At 40.3% G+C, this 17,152-nt stretch overlaps 1 protein-coding gene across 8 annotated transcripts in view; it reads left to right on the top strand.

Annotated features, from left to right (window-relative positions):
• LOC100301649 (calcium-activated potassium channel subunit alpha-1a) overlaps positions 1 to 17,152 on the top strand; it is a 208,215-nt gene that overhangs the window by 180,877 nt on the left and 10,186 nt on the right. For 7 of the 8 annotated variants that reach the window (XM_090217363.1, XM_021581139.3, XM_090217362.1 and 4 more), the window contains 8 exons: positions 4,387 to 4,510; positions 5,062 to 5,286; positions 5,655 to 5,847; positions 7,011 to 7,127; positions 11,916 to 12,046; positions 13,118 to 13,312; positions 13,672 to 13,799; positions 14,019 to 14,240. In XM_090217363.1, coding sequence (XP_090073489.1) covers positions 4,387 to 4,510; positions 5,062 to 5,286; positions 5,655 to 5,847; positions 7,011 to 7,127; positions 11,916 to 12,046; positions 13,118 to 13,312; positions 13,672 to 13,799; positions 14,019 to 14,240 — 1,335 coding nt within the window. Of the gene's footprint in view, positions 1 to 4,386; positions 4,511 to 5,061; positions 5,287 to 5,654; positions 5,848 to 7,010; positions 7,128 to 7,516; positions 7,595 to 11,915; positions 12,047 to 13,117; positions 13,313 to 13,671; positions 13,800 to 14,018; positions 14,241 to 17,152 lie in introns of all 8 variants that reach the window. The other variant, XM_090217368.1, reaches the window with a different exon arrangement.

The raw sequence follows: 17,152 nt of genomic DNA, 5'->3' as shown, positions 1-17,152 counted from the left end.
TCAAATGCATTAAGAAGGAAAGAAATTCCACAAATTAACTTTTAACAAGGCACACCTGTTAAGTGAAATGCATTCTAGGTGACTATCTCATGGAGCTGGTTGAGAGAATGTCAAGAGTGTGCAAAGCTGTCATCAAGGCAAAGGCTGGCTACTTTGAAGAACACTTTTTTGGTTACTACATGATTCCATAAGTGTTATTTCATAGTTTATGTCTTCGCTATTATTCTTCAATGTATAAAATGGTTTAAATAAAGAAAAACCCTTGAATGAGTGGGTGTGTCCTAACTGTTTACTGGTACTGTATAGTGTTTCTTCACATATTTAAGTGTGGGTCGTGCACTACAATAAAACAACCACGATTTTTCTTCCACTAACCCTGTTTAAACACAACCTTTGTGTCTTTCACGTACAAATCTGGGTCTTTTTGAATTGTCGTTTTGAATTGAGTTCTCCTGACAGATTTCAGTTTGAGAAGTAGAAAGCATTTTAAAGGGGCAATCTGCAGTTGCTTCATCCATTTTTGGACTTGTAAATTAATGATATACACTGATTCTTGAAGATTATAATAAAATAAATGCCTCATGAGCTTAGTTGTCACACTCCATCACAACCCAAAATATAAGCTTGTTTTACGCCAATGTTTGTAAACAATGTACATTTAAATAAACACTATATATCCTCAAAATATTGTTCAAAGTATAATTTTGATATTATGGATGGTCTTTCCTTGCATCCATAGCTCTGTCCATGAATTTTAGAGTGGTTACATTTCTCTAGCTCCATCCCTCAGCTTTTTACCAAAACAGAGACGGGAGTTTGCTTTGTTATTGGTTCAACTGCTGATTGCTGCTTTAAAGTAGACATTTGCCAGCGTTATCCATCTACTTTCCTGAGGGAGAGGAACATTAAGGCTTTAGCCTTGGGTTAAACCCCCACAGGCAGACATTTTGGGTCTCCTGTCTGATGGAGCCTGAGGGATTGTACTTTCAGTTGACACCATCATGCATACTTAAAACCTTACTTAGGGTGGCATTCTTCTAATGTCCATACAGATCAAAGATACAGTGCTTTTAACTGATAAAATATATAAAGTATTTAAAAGGATGAAGACAGAGTATGTGCATATTTCAGAGGGTATTATCTTCAGGCAAATGTATTTGACTAATCCATGTTGTAACAAAAGCTAGGTACAATGTATGGAACTAAAAGTAGTTTTATTTTCATAGATTAACATGGTAACAGGCATGCTTATTTTTCTATGCCTGTAGCACTTAATGATAAGGCGTTATATCCTAAAACACAATTATTAATCCCATATAAAATGTGCTTTAACCCTCATACTACCGTTTGGCCTTCCCCCCCAACTTGTCTCCACAACCTGAATATTATAACTGTTTTCAAACGGACTGTATAGATCATATCTGTTTTAGCGTCAATGCATGCACAGTACAACCGCAGGTACGCTTGTTTGGAGAACGTTTAGTGGTCAGCGTAGGATACCATCAAGCTCAGATGCTCATAACCGCACTCACTAGAAATTGGTTTGTTCGGTCCTGACACACACACCGCTCAGATGCTAAAACATTAATGGTCTTCAGTTTGGAAAGCAAATATGATTGGGCAAATTGCTGAAATATTTAAAGTGTGGTCTGTTAAAGCTTTACCGTGAGGAGTGCAGCGTCAGAAGCTGTATGCTGTAAGGAAGCCGTAATTGGTTGTCCATGCTCATGCCAGTCAGAGGGTTTGTCCCAAATTGCACCCTATTCCCTTCGTATTGCACAACTTTTGACCAAGGCCCATTTGTCCAGAGCCTCTTGGGCCTTGGTCAAAGGTAGTAGTGCACTACATAGGGAGTAGGGTGCAATTTGTGAGGCATCCAGAAGCAGTGTATTGCTGCCATCTCCTTCCTTCTTCCTCCTCACATTTGATGTCACTCACTCTGATGACCCTGCAGTTTGTTGGCGTCTCCACTGATCACTTCTGACAGGAATAAGCAGAAAAAAAGAGTGGAAAAAAATAAGAATAAAAAAAGCTTTGACTTCGACTTTGAGTAAAAGTGATTTGTTTGCTGATCCTCTAAAAGGTTTTTAATATCATATTGATGAGTGGGTTTTGAGGATGGAAACTGGAATTTTATGGCCAGTCCTGCTGATGGCTTATGTGAAAACCTGAAGGAGGTAAAGTGCTATATTGAGTGCAGGACACTTAACAATAGTGAAAGAAGGTGCGAACCAAAGGCACCCTTTCCCTATATAGTGCACTGCTTTTGACCAAGGCCCATAGTACTCTGGTCAAAAGTAGTTCACTACAGTATATAGGGACTAGGGTGCCATTTGTGACACAATACAGTGCCCTCACAAAGTATTCATAGCCCTTGACTTATTCCACATTTTGTTGTGTTAAAGCCTGAATTCAAAATGGATGAAACATTTTTTCCCTCACCCATCTACATATAATGGCCTATAATGACAAAGTTAAAATGTGTTTTTAGAATGTTTACACATTATTGAAAATGAACTAAAGAAATATCTAATTTACATAAGTATTCACACTGTCACCTGTATTTTCTATGGTAGAGTAGATCAGGGCGTGACTAGGGGTTTTTGTTCTAGTTTATATTTTCTATGTGGGGTCCTAGGTTTGATTTTCTATGTTGGTGATTTGTATGATTCCCAATTAGAGGCAGCTGGTTACCGTTGTCTCTATTTGGGGATCATTCTTAAATAGCATTTTTTCCACCTGTGGGTTATGGGATATTGTTTATGTTAAGTTGCCTGTTAGCACCGCATTGTCGTCAAGGTTAGTTTATTCTTTATTGTTTTTTTCTTCTTCTAAGTTTCACTCTCTAATAAAATATGTGGAACTCTATGTATGCTGCGCCTTGGTCCGACCATCATTATTACGAACAACGTGACACACACTCCTGAGTCAATACATGTTAGAATCCCCTTTGACAGCGTTTACAGCTGTGAGTCTTTTATTAAACAAAAAAACTCCCAAGTCCTTGCTGATGACAAGCATACCCATAACATGATGCAGCCACCACCAAGCTTGAAAATATGTGGAATGGTACTCAGTGATGTGTTGTATTTGCCCCAAACATAACACTTTGTATTCAGGACAGAAAGTGAATTTCTTTGACACATATTTTACTTTGGTGCCTTATTGCAAACAGGATGCGTGTTTTTGATCCATCCCCAGTTTTTTCCTATCACAGCCATTCAACTGTTTAAAAACCTCTTTGTGCTTGCGTCCCACCTGGCCAACATCCGGTGAAATTGCAGAGCGCAATATTAATTTGTAATATTAAACATTCATGAAAATACAAGTGTCTTACGTCATTTAAAAGCTTAACTTCTTGTTAATCCAGATTTCAGATTTCAAAATGGCTTTACGGCGAAAGCATACCATGCGATTATCTGAGGACAGCGCCCCGCATACAAAAGCATTACAAACATTTTCCAAACAAGAGGCGGTACGAAAGTCAGAAATAGTGATAAAACAAATCACTTACCTTTGAAGATCTTCCTCAGTTTGCAATCCCAAGTGTTCCAGCTATATAACGAATGGTCCTTTTGTTCGATAAAGTCCTTCTTTATATCCCAAAAAAGTCAGTTTAGTTGGTGCGCTTGGCTCAGTATCCACCAGTTTCCCTCGTTCAAAATGCATGCAAATGAATCCCAAAAGTTAGCAATGAACTTCGTCCAAACACGTCAAACAACATTTCTAATCAATCCTCAGGTACCCTAATATGTAATAAACAATACAATTTAAGATCTGTACCATGCTCCAAAAAATATTCAATGTCTGTGTTTTTTGTTTTTACCCATCTACGAATAGGTGCATTAGAAAACCTCCCTGCTCTTTGTGGTTGAATCTGTGTTTGAAATGCACTACTCGACAGATGTGTTGAGTACAGGGATGAGGTAGTCATTCAAAAATCATGTTAAACACTTTTATTCCACACAGAGTGAGTCCATACAATTTATTATGTGACTTGTTAAGCAAATGTTTACTCCTGAACTAGTAATTTTAGGCTTGCCATAACAAATGGGTTGAACCCTTGTTGACTCAAGACATTTCAGCTTTCCATTTTTTATTAAAAACATAATTCCCCTTTGACATTAGCTGAAATATAAACCAGATAGATTTGTCTCGCCAACTTTCAGGTTATACGACCGCATGTAAATAATGCTGAACAATTTATTGCCTTTCATCTTGATGTTCAAATATTGATCAGCGGCTGCCGACTACGCGCCAGTTCATTACATTTTAAAACGACACAACGACGACAAGCTTCCAATCCTCCCTGCAGGTCTATCTCTTATCCTTCCATTTCTCTCCTCCCTCTTCTCTCCTCCCTCCCTCCTTCTTTTGTTTGATTAGGCATGACCCTCTCCTCATGCCGGGGAATGAACAGATTGAGAACATGGACATGAACGTGAAGAAGTACGACTCCACAGGGATGTTCCACTGGTGCCAGTCCAAAGACATCGAGAAGGTCATCTTGGTGGGTACCTCACTCCCTCACGCGTCTCCATACTCCCTCCCGCTGAGGGGGTCATTCATCAGTGCTTGTGTCCCAAATGGCACCCTATTTCCTATATAGTGCACTACTTTTGACCTGAGATCTATGGGTTTTCTGTGGGTCCTGGTCAAAAGTAGTCAACTATAAAGGGAATAGGATGTTATTTGGAACGCAGCTGGTGACACGGTCCTCTCCCGCCACAGACGTGTTGTGTCACAAAAGGGCAGTTAAACACATTGTAATGAGGTGGTTGGCATGCCATTTGCTCCATGGGGGGGTCCTGTGTATAGGACATTTATTATACCAATATGCTGTATTAGAAATGGCAAATTACAATCTAATAGATACTATATTACAGTCAGTAGACGAATAATAATTTCAAGGGACACTTTGTTCAGAATAACTGGCATTGGTTAGTAATTTGCAGCCTGCAGGTATAATGCTTTATTACTTGTTATAAATAAGAGCCTTTCTAATGTCCTTTTATAAGGCTTGTATTATATTATGTCACTGGATTTTTTTCCCTGTCTCAGACCAGAAGTGAAGCTGCCATGACTGTCCTAAGCGGCCACGTGGTCGTCTGTATATTTGGAGACGCGAAGTCTGCTTTGGTGGGCCTAAGGAACCTTGTGATGCCTCTGAGAGCTAGCAACTTCCACTACCACGAGCTGAAACCCATCGTGTTTGTGGGTTCCCTGGAGTATCTGAAGAGGGAATGGGAGACCCTTCACAACTTCCCCAAAGTCTCCATCTTACCTGTGAGTAGAGCTAAATCACATTTTGAAAATTGATGTCAGTTTGTTTTCCTCCAGAAGAAAGACCAAAGGAATATGAGTTAATTGAGTTAAATAACTGAAACGGAGACTCAGCGATATGACGTGACCATTCACACTTTGTTTAATGTTATATAGCTGTATATACCTTTACATTTTGGCTTTGTTCAACTACATTGTAACAAATGACTGTGCTGCCAGTAATTTACTGTAAAAATTACAGGAAATGTTTTACAGTGTATAGAATAACTTTTTCACCTTTGTATCCCTCTCCTGTCACAGGGCACACCATCACATCTCTACTATTATTATGGAATAACAATGTTTGTTCATCTTATATTCATATTTCACAGGGCACACCATTAAGCCGGGCCGATCTGAGGGCTGTCAATATCAACCTCTGTGACATGTGTGTCATCCTGTCGGCCAATCAGAACAATATTGACGACGCGTCACTGCAGGACAAGGAATGCATCCTGGCGTCACTCAACATCAAGTCCATGCAGTTTGACGACAGCATCGGGGTCTTGCAGGCTAACTCCCAAGGTAAGCAAGGGGAAGGAGTTGGCCTATCATAGTTCAGTGCTCTGCCCAGAGGAGACAGGCCCTGGCTCGACGAATATCCCTGACCTGGTGTGTTTGACAGGAAAGCCTGGTAATTCATGTTCTTCAATGACTAGTTAGCTACTGGTTGGTTTCTTCATAATGTAATTGGTGATTCTCTGGCATTATCTTGGCATAATGCTTTACTTGAGAATGCAAAGTCAATTAAATGTGTATTTGTTTGTAGATTAAATGCAAATGAATAATAATTATTATTATTATTCATATGTAATCAATCTGACCATTTTTATATATTATTTTCTAGCAGATAATTTATCGATATTATATCAAACAATTCTCTTGTGAGAAGTGGCAGTGGAGTGAGATGGTCTTCAATAATGACCTGCCACTCCCTGGCATTGAATGTCATGTAAATGAGACCTCTTGTCCTGAAAATAAATTTCTGTGCCCTTTGGTTGTGTCTCTAATACTTGTATGACCTAACGGTTTGCCGTAGTCAGCAGCAAGACACAGATGTCAAAACAAGGACCATGTATAATGCATACAGCATCACTGAATTAATGTGTTTACTTGTCAGTTTGAGGAAAGCAAGAGATGTCAAGTCAATCTCACATCACTTGTTTTATTATTTCGTGGCATTAATGGAAACAAAATGGGCCACATGTAACATTTGTTATGTTTTAGGGATGGATGGAGGGACCTCAAGAATATTGCACTCAACATTGTGTAATATTGTCTTACTACAAATTATTTGAATGTGACAAAGAATGGCTAAAACATATATAAATGTATTATAAATAAATAATGATTTGTTCCTTTCTACTGATATACCTTCCTCAGATAATAGATAAGTAAAGGGAAAGGGGGATACCTAGTTAGTTGCGCAGATGAATGCATTCAACCAAAATGTTTTTTTACGCATTTAGTCCAACCCCGCTGAATCAGAGAGGTGCGGAGGGCTGCCTTAATCCACATCCACGCCATCGGTTTCGTGGAACAATGGGGTTAAATGCCTTGCTCAGGGGCAGAACAACAGTGCCACATAGCAAGAATGTGTTTTGTAGTAACCCACAATGTACGCATTTATAGAGCCTTTAAATATATGTCGTAGGCAGTCATTAACGTCTATATATCTTTCCATGCAGGTTTCACTCCTCCAGGCATGGACAGGTCCTCTCCTGAAAACAGTCCACTTCATGGGGGGTTGGTCCGACAGGCTTCCATCACAACAGGAGCCAACATCCCCATCATCACTGAACTAGGTATGTCAGCAGGTATGAATGAAATGTCACTTTGACAAACTCTTTTAGGAGGGTGAAATGTGTGATAAGGAAATGTTCATGTAATTATATTAACATTTTTTATTAATGATTGACGAAAAAGCACCAAAGTGAATTGCCTCATTGAGAATATGAAACATTTTCTAATCTATAGTAAGAATGTTTCAGGTTTTGACGATGACAACCAACCAAAACCAAACAGAACATAATTCCTCAGTCAATTGCTGCTCTCTAACCTTCTGAAGATGATTTTCATGTTTTTAACCATTCGTGACTAATACATTCATCTAATCTTAATAACCTCTTGAACATGCTTCATCACGTAACTATTTCTCCCTAACACTTGTCTGTAGCACCATTATCAAAAACAGCAGGCAAAGTCCTGCCTGTGGTTTCATTCAGTCAGGATAAAAGCAGTGGGATCAACATACAAATAATAACAGAGCTGGGTAAGAAGCTACTGCCTCAGTGTTGCTCTACAGCCGCCTCCTCCTCGTCCTCCATCAAGCTGCCTTTTGATTTCTCGTGCTGCCTGGCCCAAGAGGCTGTGGTTTCTTCCCAAATGGCACACTATTACTTATGTAGTGCATTACTTTTGACCAGGGCCCTGTGCCTTGGTCAAAAGTAGTGGACTATGTAGGGAACAAGGTGACATTTGGGACGTAGCCCTAGTCTCGTTCATTCCCATGGTATCACTTTGAGCACATTGTACTATGTTACTCTGGGTTCTTTTGTTGCAATTGACTGTGTTGGCCTATTTTTTCTTCCTTTCTTCATGCGTCTGTTCTTTTCTTTCTCTTTTCTGAGAATCACAAGGACCTTTCATCCCAATACAAGTCCTTGTGGCTGTTTCCAAAGTAGCATCGTAGTTCTTCATAGATCATATCCTCTGGCCAATGACCTCCTTCCTTTCATCTGACACGTCAAATCTGACTGACGTTTATTTTCGCACCCAGCTGGAAGTGTCTGATAGAAGTAACACTTCTGAAACAAAACTCAACATCAATACTTTCTTTTTTAAAAGCCTTGTGCTTTTTGTGGTCAAAGGCATGTTTAAAAAAAATGGACATAGTTTTGGGCAGTGAAAAGTATGTAACAAGACTTTTTAAATGAATACCCTGAACAAAAATATAAACGCAGCATGGTAAATGTTGGTCGCATGTTTCATGACTTGAAATAAAAGATCCCAGAAATGTTCCATAGGCACAAAAAGCTTATTTCTTTCAAATGTTGTGCACAAATTTGTTTGCATCCCTGTCAGTGAGCATTTTTTCTTTGCCAAGATAATCCATCCACCTGACAGGTGTGGCATATCAAGAACCTGATTAAACAGCATGATCATTACTCAGGTGCACCTTGTACTGGGGACAATAAAAGGCCTCTCAAAAATGTGTAGTTTTGACACAACACAGTGCCACATATGTCTCAAGTTTTGAGGGAGCATGCAATTGTCATGCTGACTGCGGGAATGTCCACCAGAGCTGTTGCTAGAGAATTGAATGTTCATTTATCTACCATAAGCTGCCTCCAACGTCGTTTTAGAGAATTGGCAGTACTTCCATCCGGCCTCACAACTGCAGACCACGTTTATGGCATCAGTTTGAAGCAGTTTGCTGATGTCCACATTGTGAACAAAGTGCCCCATGGTAGCGGTGGGGTTATGGTATGGGCAGGCATATGCTACAGACAACGAACCCAATTGTATTTCATGGATGGCAATTTGAATGCACAAAAATACAGTGCAGAAATCCTGAGGCCCATTTTTTTAAAGGTATCTGTGACCAACAGATGCATATCTGTATTCCAAGTCATGAAATCCATATATTAGGTCCAAATGAATGAATTTAAATTGACTGATAACCTCATATGAACTGTAACTCAGTAAAATCAATGATATTGTTGTATGCTGCGTTTATATTTTTGTTCAGTGTAGATATAGCTGGAACTATTAGCTATATTTACAAGACAAAACTATATCTTATCCGTGTTGTTAATACTATATATTTAATCTCTTGAGGATTGTTTGCGTTGAATTTCAGAGCTTGAGGCTTTAAATATGCATAAAGCCATGAGTGCATGAATGGCCTGGATATGGGTTGTAAGAGCTGACCCCAAATCCAACCAGAGACCATACTCACAGATTCAATATACACTGAGTTTACAAAATATTAGGAACACCTGCTTTTTCCATGACCAGGTGAAAGCTATGATGTAATTTGTTAAATCCACAGTGTAGATGAAGGGGAGGAGACAGGATAAACCTTTCTTGCAGTCAAATCACCAAAGCGCCACCTAGTGGCATCATGGGTGGAATGTTATTACTATTTTTCATAATTAATAAACATTTATTGATTTTTACACCAAAAATCCAGTGTTTCTATGTCAAACGGTTTTGTTATATTTCAGTCTTCTGTAATGTACATTGGGGGCGTGCTGCAGAGATGGTTGTCCTTCTGGAAGGTTCTCCCATCCCCACAGAGGAACTCTAGTGCTCGGTCAGAGTGACCACCAGGTTCTTGGTCACCTCCATGACGAAGGCCCTTCTCCCCCGATTGCTCAGTTTGGCCGGACGGCCAGCTCTAGGAAGAGTCTTGGTGGTTCCAAACTTCTTCCATTTAAGAATGATGGAGGCCACTTTGTTCTTGTGGACCTTCATTGCTGCAGACATTTTTTGGTACCCTTCCCCAGATCTGTGCCTCGACACAATCCTGTCTCCGAGCTCTACGGACAATTCCTTCGACCTCATGGCTCGGTTTCTGCTCTGACATGCACTGTCAACTGTGGAACCTTATATAGACAGGTGTGTTCCTTTCCATGATGTTCCATCATGTCCAATAAACTGAATTTACCACAGGTGGACTCCAATCAAGTTGTAGAAACATCTCAAGGATGATCAATGGAAACAGGATGCACCTGAGCTCAATTTCGAGTCAAAGCAAAAGATCTGCATACTTATGTAAATAAGGTTGTTTTTTTGCAAACATTTTTTAAAGCCTGTTTTCACTTTGTCTTTATGGGGTATTGTGTGTAGAGTCAAGAGGATTTTTTATTTTATTTAATCCATTTTGTTTAAGACTACCAATAATTTTTTTGACCCTGATTTAGCCCACTGCAATAAAAAGTTAAAGAAGGATTTTTAAGCCTTGGGACAATTGAGACATGGATTGTGTTTGTGTGACATTCAGAGGTTGAATCGACAAGAAAAAAAATATTTAAGTGCCTTTGAACGGTGTATGGTAGAAGGTGCCAGGTGCACTGGTTTGAGTATGTCAAGATCTGCAACGGTACTGGGTCTTTCACACTCAACAGTTTCCTGTGTGTATCAAGAATGGTCCACCACCCAAAGGATATCCAGCCAACTTGACACAACTGTGGCAAGCATTGGAGTCACATGGGCCAGCATGCCTGTGGAACGCTTTCGACACCTTGTAGAGACACCTTGTATATGCCCCAAATAATTGAGTCTGTTCTGAGGGCAAAAGGGGTTGCAACTCAATATTAGGAAGGTGTACCTAATGTTTTGTACACTCAGTGTATGTTTGGTTTCAAGGATGCCTGTAAAGATTAAGATCTTCTCCAAGTACAACAATGATTTGAATGTATACTTTTGAAATACTAAACTCATAACAATCCATATCCCCTGCCATTGACTGTTTAAAGCAATCCCTCTGTGCTATCAGGCATTGTGTACGTTCTATCACTGAATATGTGATGCTTCATAGTCACTGTTGGATGTGAACCATGTCTTAGATTAAGTTGCACATTTAGTCTGTATGTAAAAGTATATAGTATGCATGATAATGCTTTACTCCATATGGTTGAGCTTTTGATCAAATTGAGTTATACTGTATTGTATATTCAGCAGCCTACACCTTGACCAAACCGGCCCCATGCGCGCGTCCGCCATTGTGGTCATGTCGATTTTGTCTCTCCCCACCAGACGCGTTTATGAAGTTAAAATATCAAAAACAACTGTGAACCAACTCTATTAATTTGGAGACTGGTCAAAACACACATGAAACATTCATGGACATTTAGCTAGCTTGTTGTTGCTAGCTACTTTGTCCTGGGAGATAAACTTTGGGTTGTTATTTTCCCTGAATTCCATAATGGTCCTATTTTTTGGATCTCTGTAGAATTTTTACCCATTTTGAGTTAACACATGATTTTGAATCTCTACTTTGACAATTATTTCACAGGTAAAGGGGAGACCTAGTTAGTTTTTTGTTAGTTTTCTTTGATTAAATCAAATCAAATTGTATTTGTCAAATGCGCTGAGTACAACAGGTACTTTCACCTTACAGTGAAATGCTTACTTACAAGCCCTTAACCAACATTGCAGTTTTAAGAAAAATAAGTGTTAAGTAAAAAAAAAAAAATAGATAAGTAAAAAATAGTTAAAGAGCAGCAGTAAAATAACAGTAGCGATGCTATATACAGGGGGTACCGGTACAGAGTCATTGTGCGGGGGCACAGGTTGGTCGAGGATTAATCTCTCCACATTCATCTTTCAATCACCATTGGGAAAACCAATGAGTAGATGAGAAAGGCGGGACTTACGGCGCATCAGCGCATCCAAACTGCCCATTGATGCACGAGCAGTTTGGATGAAATTAGTGAATAACATGTATGTGTTGCAATGCCCATGCAAGCAACCTGGCCGGTCTAGTCGGCATGTTACTGGCAAAGTCAACAGCATGTGTTTCATACCATGATACTGTAGTAGCATACACATCAATAAGTTCATATTTGTATGTCTTTCTCCACCAGTGAATGACTCCAATGTTCAGTTCCTGGACCAGGATGATGATGATGACCCTGACACAGAATTGTACCTCACTCAGCCCTTTGCCTGTGGGACGGCCTTCGCAGTCAGTGTGCTGGATTCCCTGATGAGTGCGGTAAGACACAAAACCCAGACCTGAAGGCTTGTGTTGGCTCCCCTGAGCGATTGGCTAGGCTTTAGCTCAGTGGGCTCGCCAGAGACCCGGGTTCAGACCACAGTTGATAACGCAAAGTGCTTGTGGTTTAGACATTTCATAACCTAAATGCGCAATGAAAATATTGGTTAGGAAGGTGTAACTATATATGTTTTTATCTAAAAGGTATCTATACAGACATCATCATATCAAGCAAGGTCTTAGTGGAATCCCATTGGTACAATTGCATTTTATGTCCCAGTGTTTAAAAAGCTCCCGGAAGACAGACACGAAAGCCTGGCACTTTACCTGGTATGATGGCTTCATCTGTCTACCTTTCACTTTGACTGAGAAGCTGCCTTCAAGTGCGATTCACTGTAGACAAAGGTCATGCTACTTAATAGATTGGCCTCGTCCATCATTCTGCTCTGGAGCCCTGACAGCGGCCCAGCCAGGGGACATGTTCCTGTGTAGAACAAACAAGGACAGACAGACAGAGAGACAGCTGTAGCCTCTATAGTCTACAGCGTTAGAAAGCGGCAGACATCACAGTACAGGCTCACTAATGGGGAACAAAGTAGTAACCAAGATGTGCATGATATTAGGGATAAGGGACAGAGATATCAAAAGGCCTGAACATGTTCTCTAGTCTACATTGGTGTAACTGACTAACAGGAGGTTGTTACATATTTATTACCCCACCACTGCTACTCTACTGTCGTCTCTTCTCTATCCGGCTAAACCTTTCGTTCCCGATCTTACCACTCCTAAGAGTACTTCAACAGCATGAATGTGTAGGAACAAGTCACTGTAGCTCTGTCTGATGGACGTGAAAGGAGAGGAGTGAGAGAGAGTGTAACCTGCAGTAATTGGAATATCCTGTTTGTTCAGTCTGGGTGCAGGGCGACGTGAAGAGACAGGCCAGGGTTAGATAGCACTGTCTCTTCAGGCTGCATGGCACTTTGTGTGGATTCAGCTGTGACTTTGACTGGGTTTGCTTTGCTTAAGGATACTCCCTCTCTCTCTCTTTCTCCTTCTTCTTCATCCTTTCAGACATACTTCAATGATAATATCCTCACCCTGATCCGGACGCTGGTAACAGGGGGGGCCACTCCAGAGCTGGAGGGTCTGTTGGCGGAGGAGAACGCATTACGAGGAGGCTACAGCACGCCGCAGACCCTCGCTAACCGGGACAGGTGTCGTGTGGCACAGCTAGCCTTGTACGACGGGCCTTTCGCTGACTTGGGAGTAAGTGACTGGTTGTGTTTTGTCACCTCGGCTTCCAGTAGAGAGAAGTCCTTCGGGACTGTTTGCTCATCGAGGCCAGTAGGGGAGAACAAGGCATGTGGAGATGGCTGGGTGATATGATATATCCAGGCCTGTGACCCCTATCATAGCAAATGCTGTACCATGCAAACAATGGACATGTTTATAATGAAATTCGTTTTGAGGGAGATATACTATGTTCATATGTAAATACACCTTTCATTCACATTAAGAAATCTCTGTATTTTTATCTGATTGTTTTATTGAGATCTGTATCATTTGACAAACGTGTGTGAAATATCAAAACTCCTTATGAAATCTTCTGCTTCTCTGCCTTACAGGATGGTGGTTGCTACGGTGACTTGTTTTGTAAAGCTTTAAAAACATACAACATGCTGTGCTTCGGAATTTATCGATTAAGAGATGCACATTTAAACACACAAAGTCATACAAGTCAATGCACTAAACGGTGAGTATGTTGTAGCTTAAATTATTGTTGGCAGAATGTCCACTACCCAGAAGGCAAAACTGGTTGCAACGACATCATTACAACTAGATTTCAACCGTTGTAATATGTTTGTAATTACGCCATTTCAACCAGCTTTGGCATCTGGTTGATAATTTTTTGGGATAAATCAATAGTAGATCATCTGTATTGATGACTCTTCACTGGCTCTTTCCTCTTTAGGTATGTGATAACCAATCCGCCATATGGTTTTGAGTTGGTGCCATCAGACCTGATCTTCTGCCTGATGCAGTTTGACCACAATGCGGGTCAGTCCAGGGCCAGCCTCTCCCACAGCTCCCACTCCTCCCATTCTTCCAGCAAAAAGAGCTCCTCCGTCCATTCTCTCACTGCCACCAACCGTACCAACCGCACCAAGAGCAGGGACTCGCGGGACAAACAGAAGTATGTACCCCTCTGAAGATGGATACATCCCAAATGGTACCCTATTCTCTATATAGTACACTAATTTTGACCAGAGCCCTAATGGACATTTCATTTATGGTACAAAAGGTTAATAAAATATAAAAGTGTTACTGCTTGACAGTTAGTGTCTCTTTTAAATCAGTACCAATTTGGGGGAAAAAAAAGAAAAAAGATTGTTGCTTTTAGGGTTCAGGGAATAGGGAGCCATTTGGGACGTATCCATGTTTGTCGAGTATTGCCTGTGAACTGTCTTAACTGTTGTCAAGTGTCCTATCCGGTTTCTTCTCACTGATCGACATCAATGGCTCTATAACATAGAAATCAAAATGGCTACCGAAGTGCCTTAAGTCGATGATGACAGCCAGTGCTTGACTTGGGCCAGAGCTGTCCGGAGCACTGTACCGGCACTTCTAATTTTTGGGGAATTGCATACCGGCTCCTCTATAAAACAAAATAGCATGTTGCCGGCCCAGATTCCCACACCAAGGCAAAAAAGTTTGATCAAAGTGGAATGAAGGCCGGATCTGCATTGAATAATAGCAAGGGAGAGTGGGCATTAATTTTTCTGATTCCACTTTGTTCAAGTTTATTTGCCGCTAGTCAGTGAATCTGTGACAGTAGACTTGTGCAGATTGAAAATGTCCTAGCCTGAATGGCATGATGCGCAGTTCCAAGTTGTCAAATTAAGGTTTCTAAGGTCATGGAAATTAGTTTCATAATTGTTGTTAATGTACATCATGAAAGCACACTTTTAAATATGATCAATCAATTAAAAAATTACATATCAGCCATTATCTGAAAGACCCTTCAGTGCATGTCTGTGGTGCTGCATGAGTGCCAGTGTGAGTGGGCTGTTGCCCAAGGAGAGAGAGCGCGACATTTCAACAGCCGGTATAAAATAATGACAGACAACAGTCTAACTAGATGGTCAAATCAAAACATAACTTGTAGCAGCTTTGTCGCCATTTAATTATAGCTAACTAAGCATTAATGTAGTTGTCGCCTTTCCACCGGCACTATAGATAGCCTAAATACATCTGCACCGTAGGAAAGCTGGGATTCCCCTCTACGGAAAAGTTTGAAAATGTATGCATTCCCTACTATTAGTCGCTCTGGATAAGAGCATCTGCTAAATTACTTACATTTAAATGTATTAAACAGTTATTGTGACAACGTAAAAAATGATCTAAGAATAGCCTAATTGACAAATAACTTGCTGTGCAGAGATCTCCCCTGAAACAGTAATATCTGAGCCTTATACAATACCAGTCAAACTACTCATTCAAGGGTTTTTCTATATTTTACTATTTTCTACATTGTATAATAAAAGTGAAGACATCAAAACTATGAAATAACACATATGGAATCATCTAGTAACCAAAAAAGTGTTTAACAAATCAAACTATATTTTGGATTTTAGATTCTTCAAAGTAGCCATCCTTTGCCTTGATGACAGCTTTGCACACTCTTGGCATTCTCTCAACCAACTTCAACTGGAATGAGTTCCCACATATTCGGAGCACTTGTTGGCTGCTTTTCCTTCACTCTGCGGTCCAACTCATCCCAAACCATCTCTGGGTTGAGGGTTGGGGATTGTGGAGGCCAGGTCATCTGATGCAGCACTCCATCACTCTCCTTCTTTGTCAATTACAATACACAAAGCCTGGAGGTGTGTTGGGTCATTGTCCTGTTGAAAAACAAATGATAGTTGCACTAAGCGCAAACCAGATGGGATGGAATGCTGGGGTAGCCATGCTGGTTAAGTGTGCCTTGAATTCTAAGTAAATCACTGACAGTGTCACCAGCAAAGCACATCACACCTCCTCCTCCATGCTTCACAGTGGGAAAAATACATGTGGAGATCATCTGTTAACCTACTCTGCCTCTCACAAATACATGGCGGTTGGAACAAAAATATCTCAAATTTGGACTCATCAGACCAAAGGGTAGATTTCTACCAGTTTAATGTCCCAAGCAAGCCTCTTCTTATTATTGGTGTCCTATAGTAGTGGTTTCTTTGCAGCAATTTGACCATGAAGGCCTGATTCACACAGTCTCCTCTGAACAGTTGATGTTGAGATGTGTCTGTTTCTTGAACTCTGTGAAGCATTTATTTGGGCTGCAATTTATGAAGCTGGTAACTCTAATGAAATTATCCTCTGCAGCAGAGGTAACTCTGGGTCTTTCTTTCCTGTGGCGGTCCTCATGAGAGCCAGTTTCATCATAGCGCTTGGTGGTTTTTGCGACTGCACTTGAAGTTCTTGAAATTGAAATGTTCTGGATTGATTGACATTAATGTCTTAAAGTAATGGTGGACTGTCATTTCTCTTTGCTTGTTTGAGCTGTTCTTGCCATAATATGGACTTGGTCTTTTACCAAATAGGGCTATCTTCTGTATAAACAAAAATGACTAAAAACAATACATTTTCATTAAAACACAAATAGCAAAACACAGTTTGTTGTTAATCCACCTGGCGTGTCAGATTTCAAAAAAGCTTTTCGGCGAAAGCATATCAAGCGTTTATGTAAGGACATTTCTCTCAGTAGACAAAACATTACAAACAGCTAGCAGCCAAGTAGATTGGTCACGAAAGTCAAAGAAGCAATAAATGAATCGCTTACCTTTTTTAGATCTTTGCACACAAGACTCCCAGTTACACAAATGTTCCTTTTGTTCCATAAAAATTATTTTTATACCCAAAATACCTCCATTTGGTTGGCGCGTTATGTTCAGAAATCCACAGGCTCGAGCGGTCACAACCAGGCAGACAAAAATTCCAAATAGTATCCGTAAAGTCCGTAGAAACATGTCAAATGTTTTTTATAATCAATCCTCTGGTTGTTTTTACAATATATATAATCAATAATATTTCAACCGGGACTAGCTTCTT

This window comes from Oncorhynchus mykiss, chromosome 23 (assembly GCF_057628025.1).
Source record: "Oncorhynchus mykiss isolate SJ-2025 chromosome 23, ASM5762802v1, whole genome shotgun sequence".
Lineage (NCBI taxonomy): Eukaryota > Metazoa > Chordata > Actinopteri > Salmoniformes > Salmonidae > Oncorhynchus > Oncorhynchus mykiss.
Note: the sequence above shows the minus strand (reverse complement) of the source record. Positions and strands in the feature narration are given on the sequence as shown.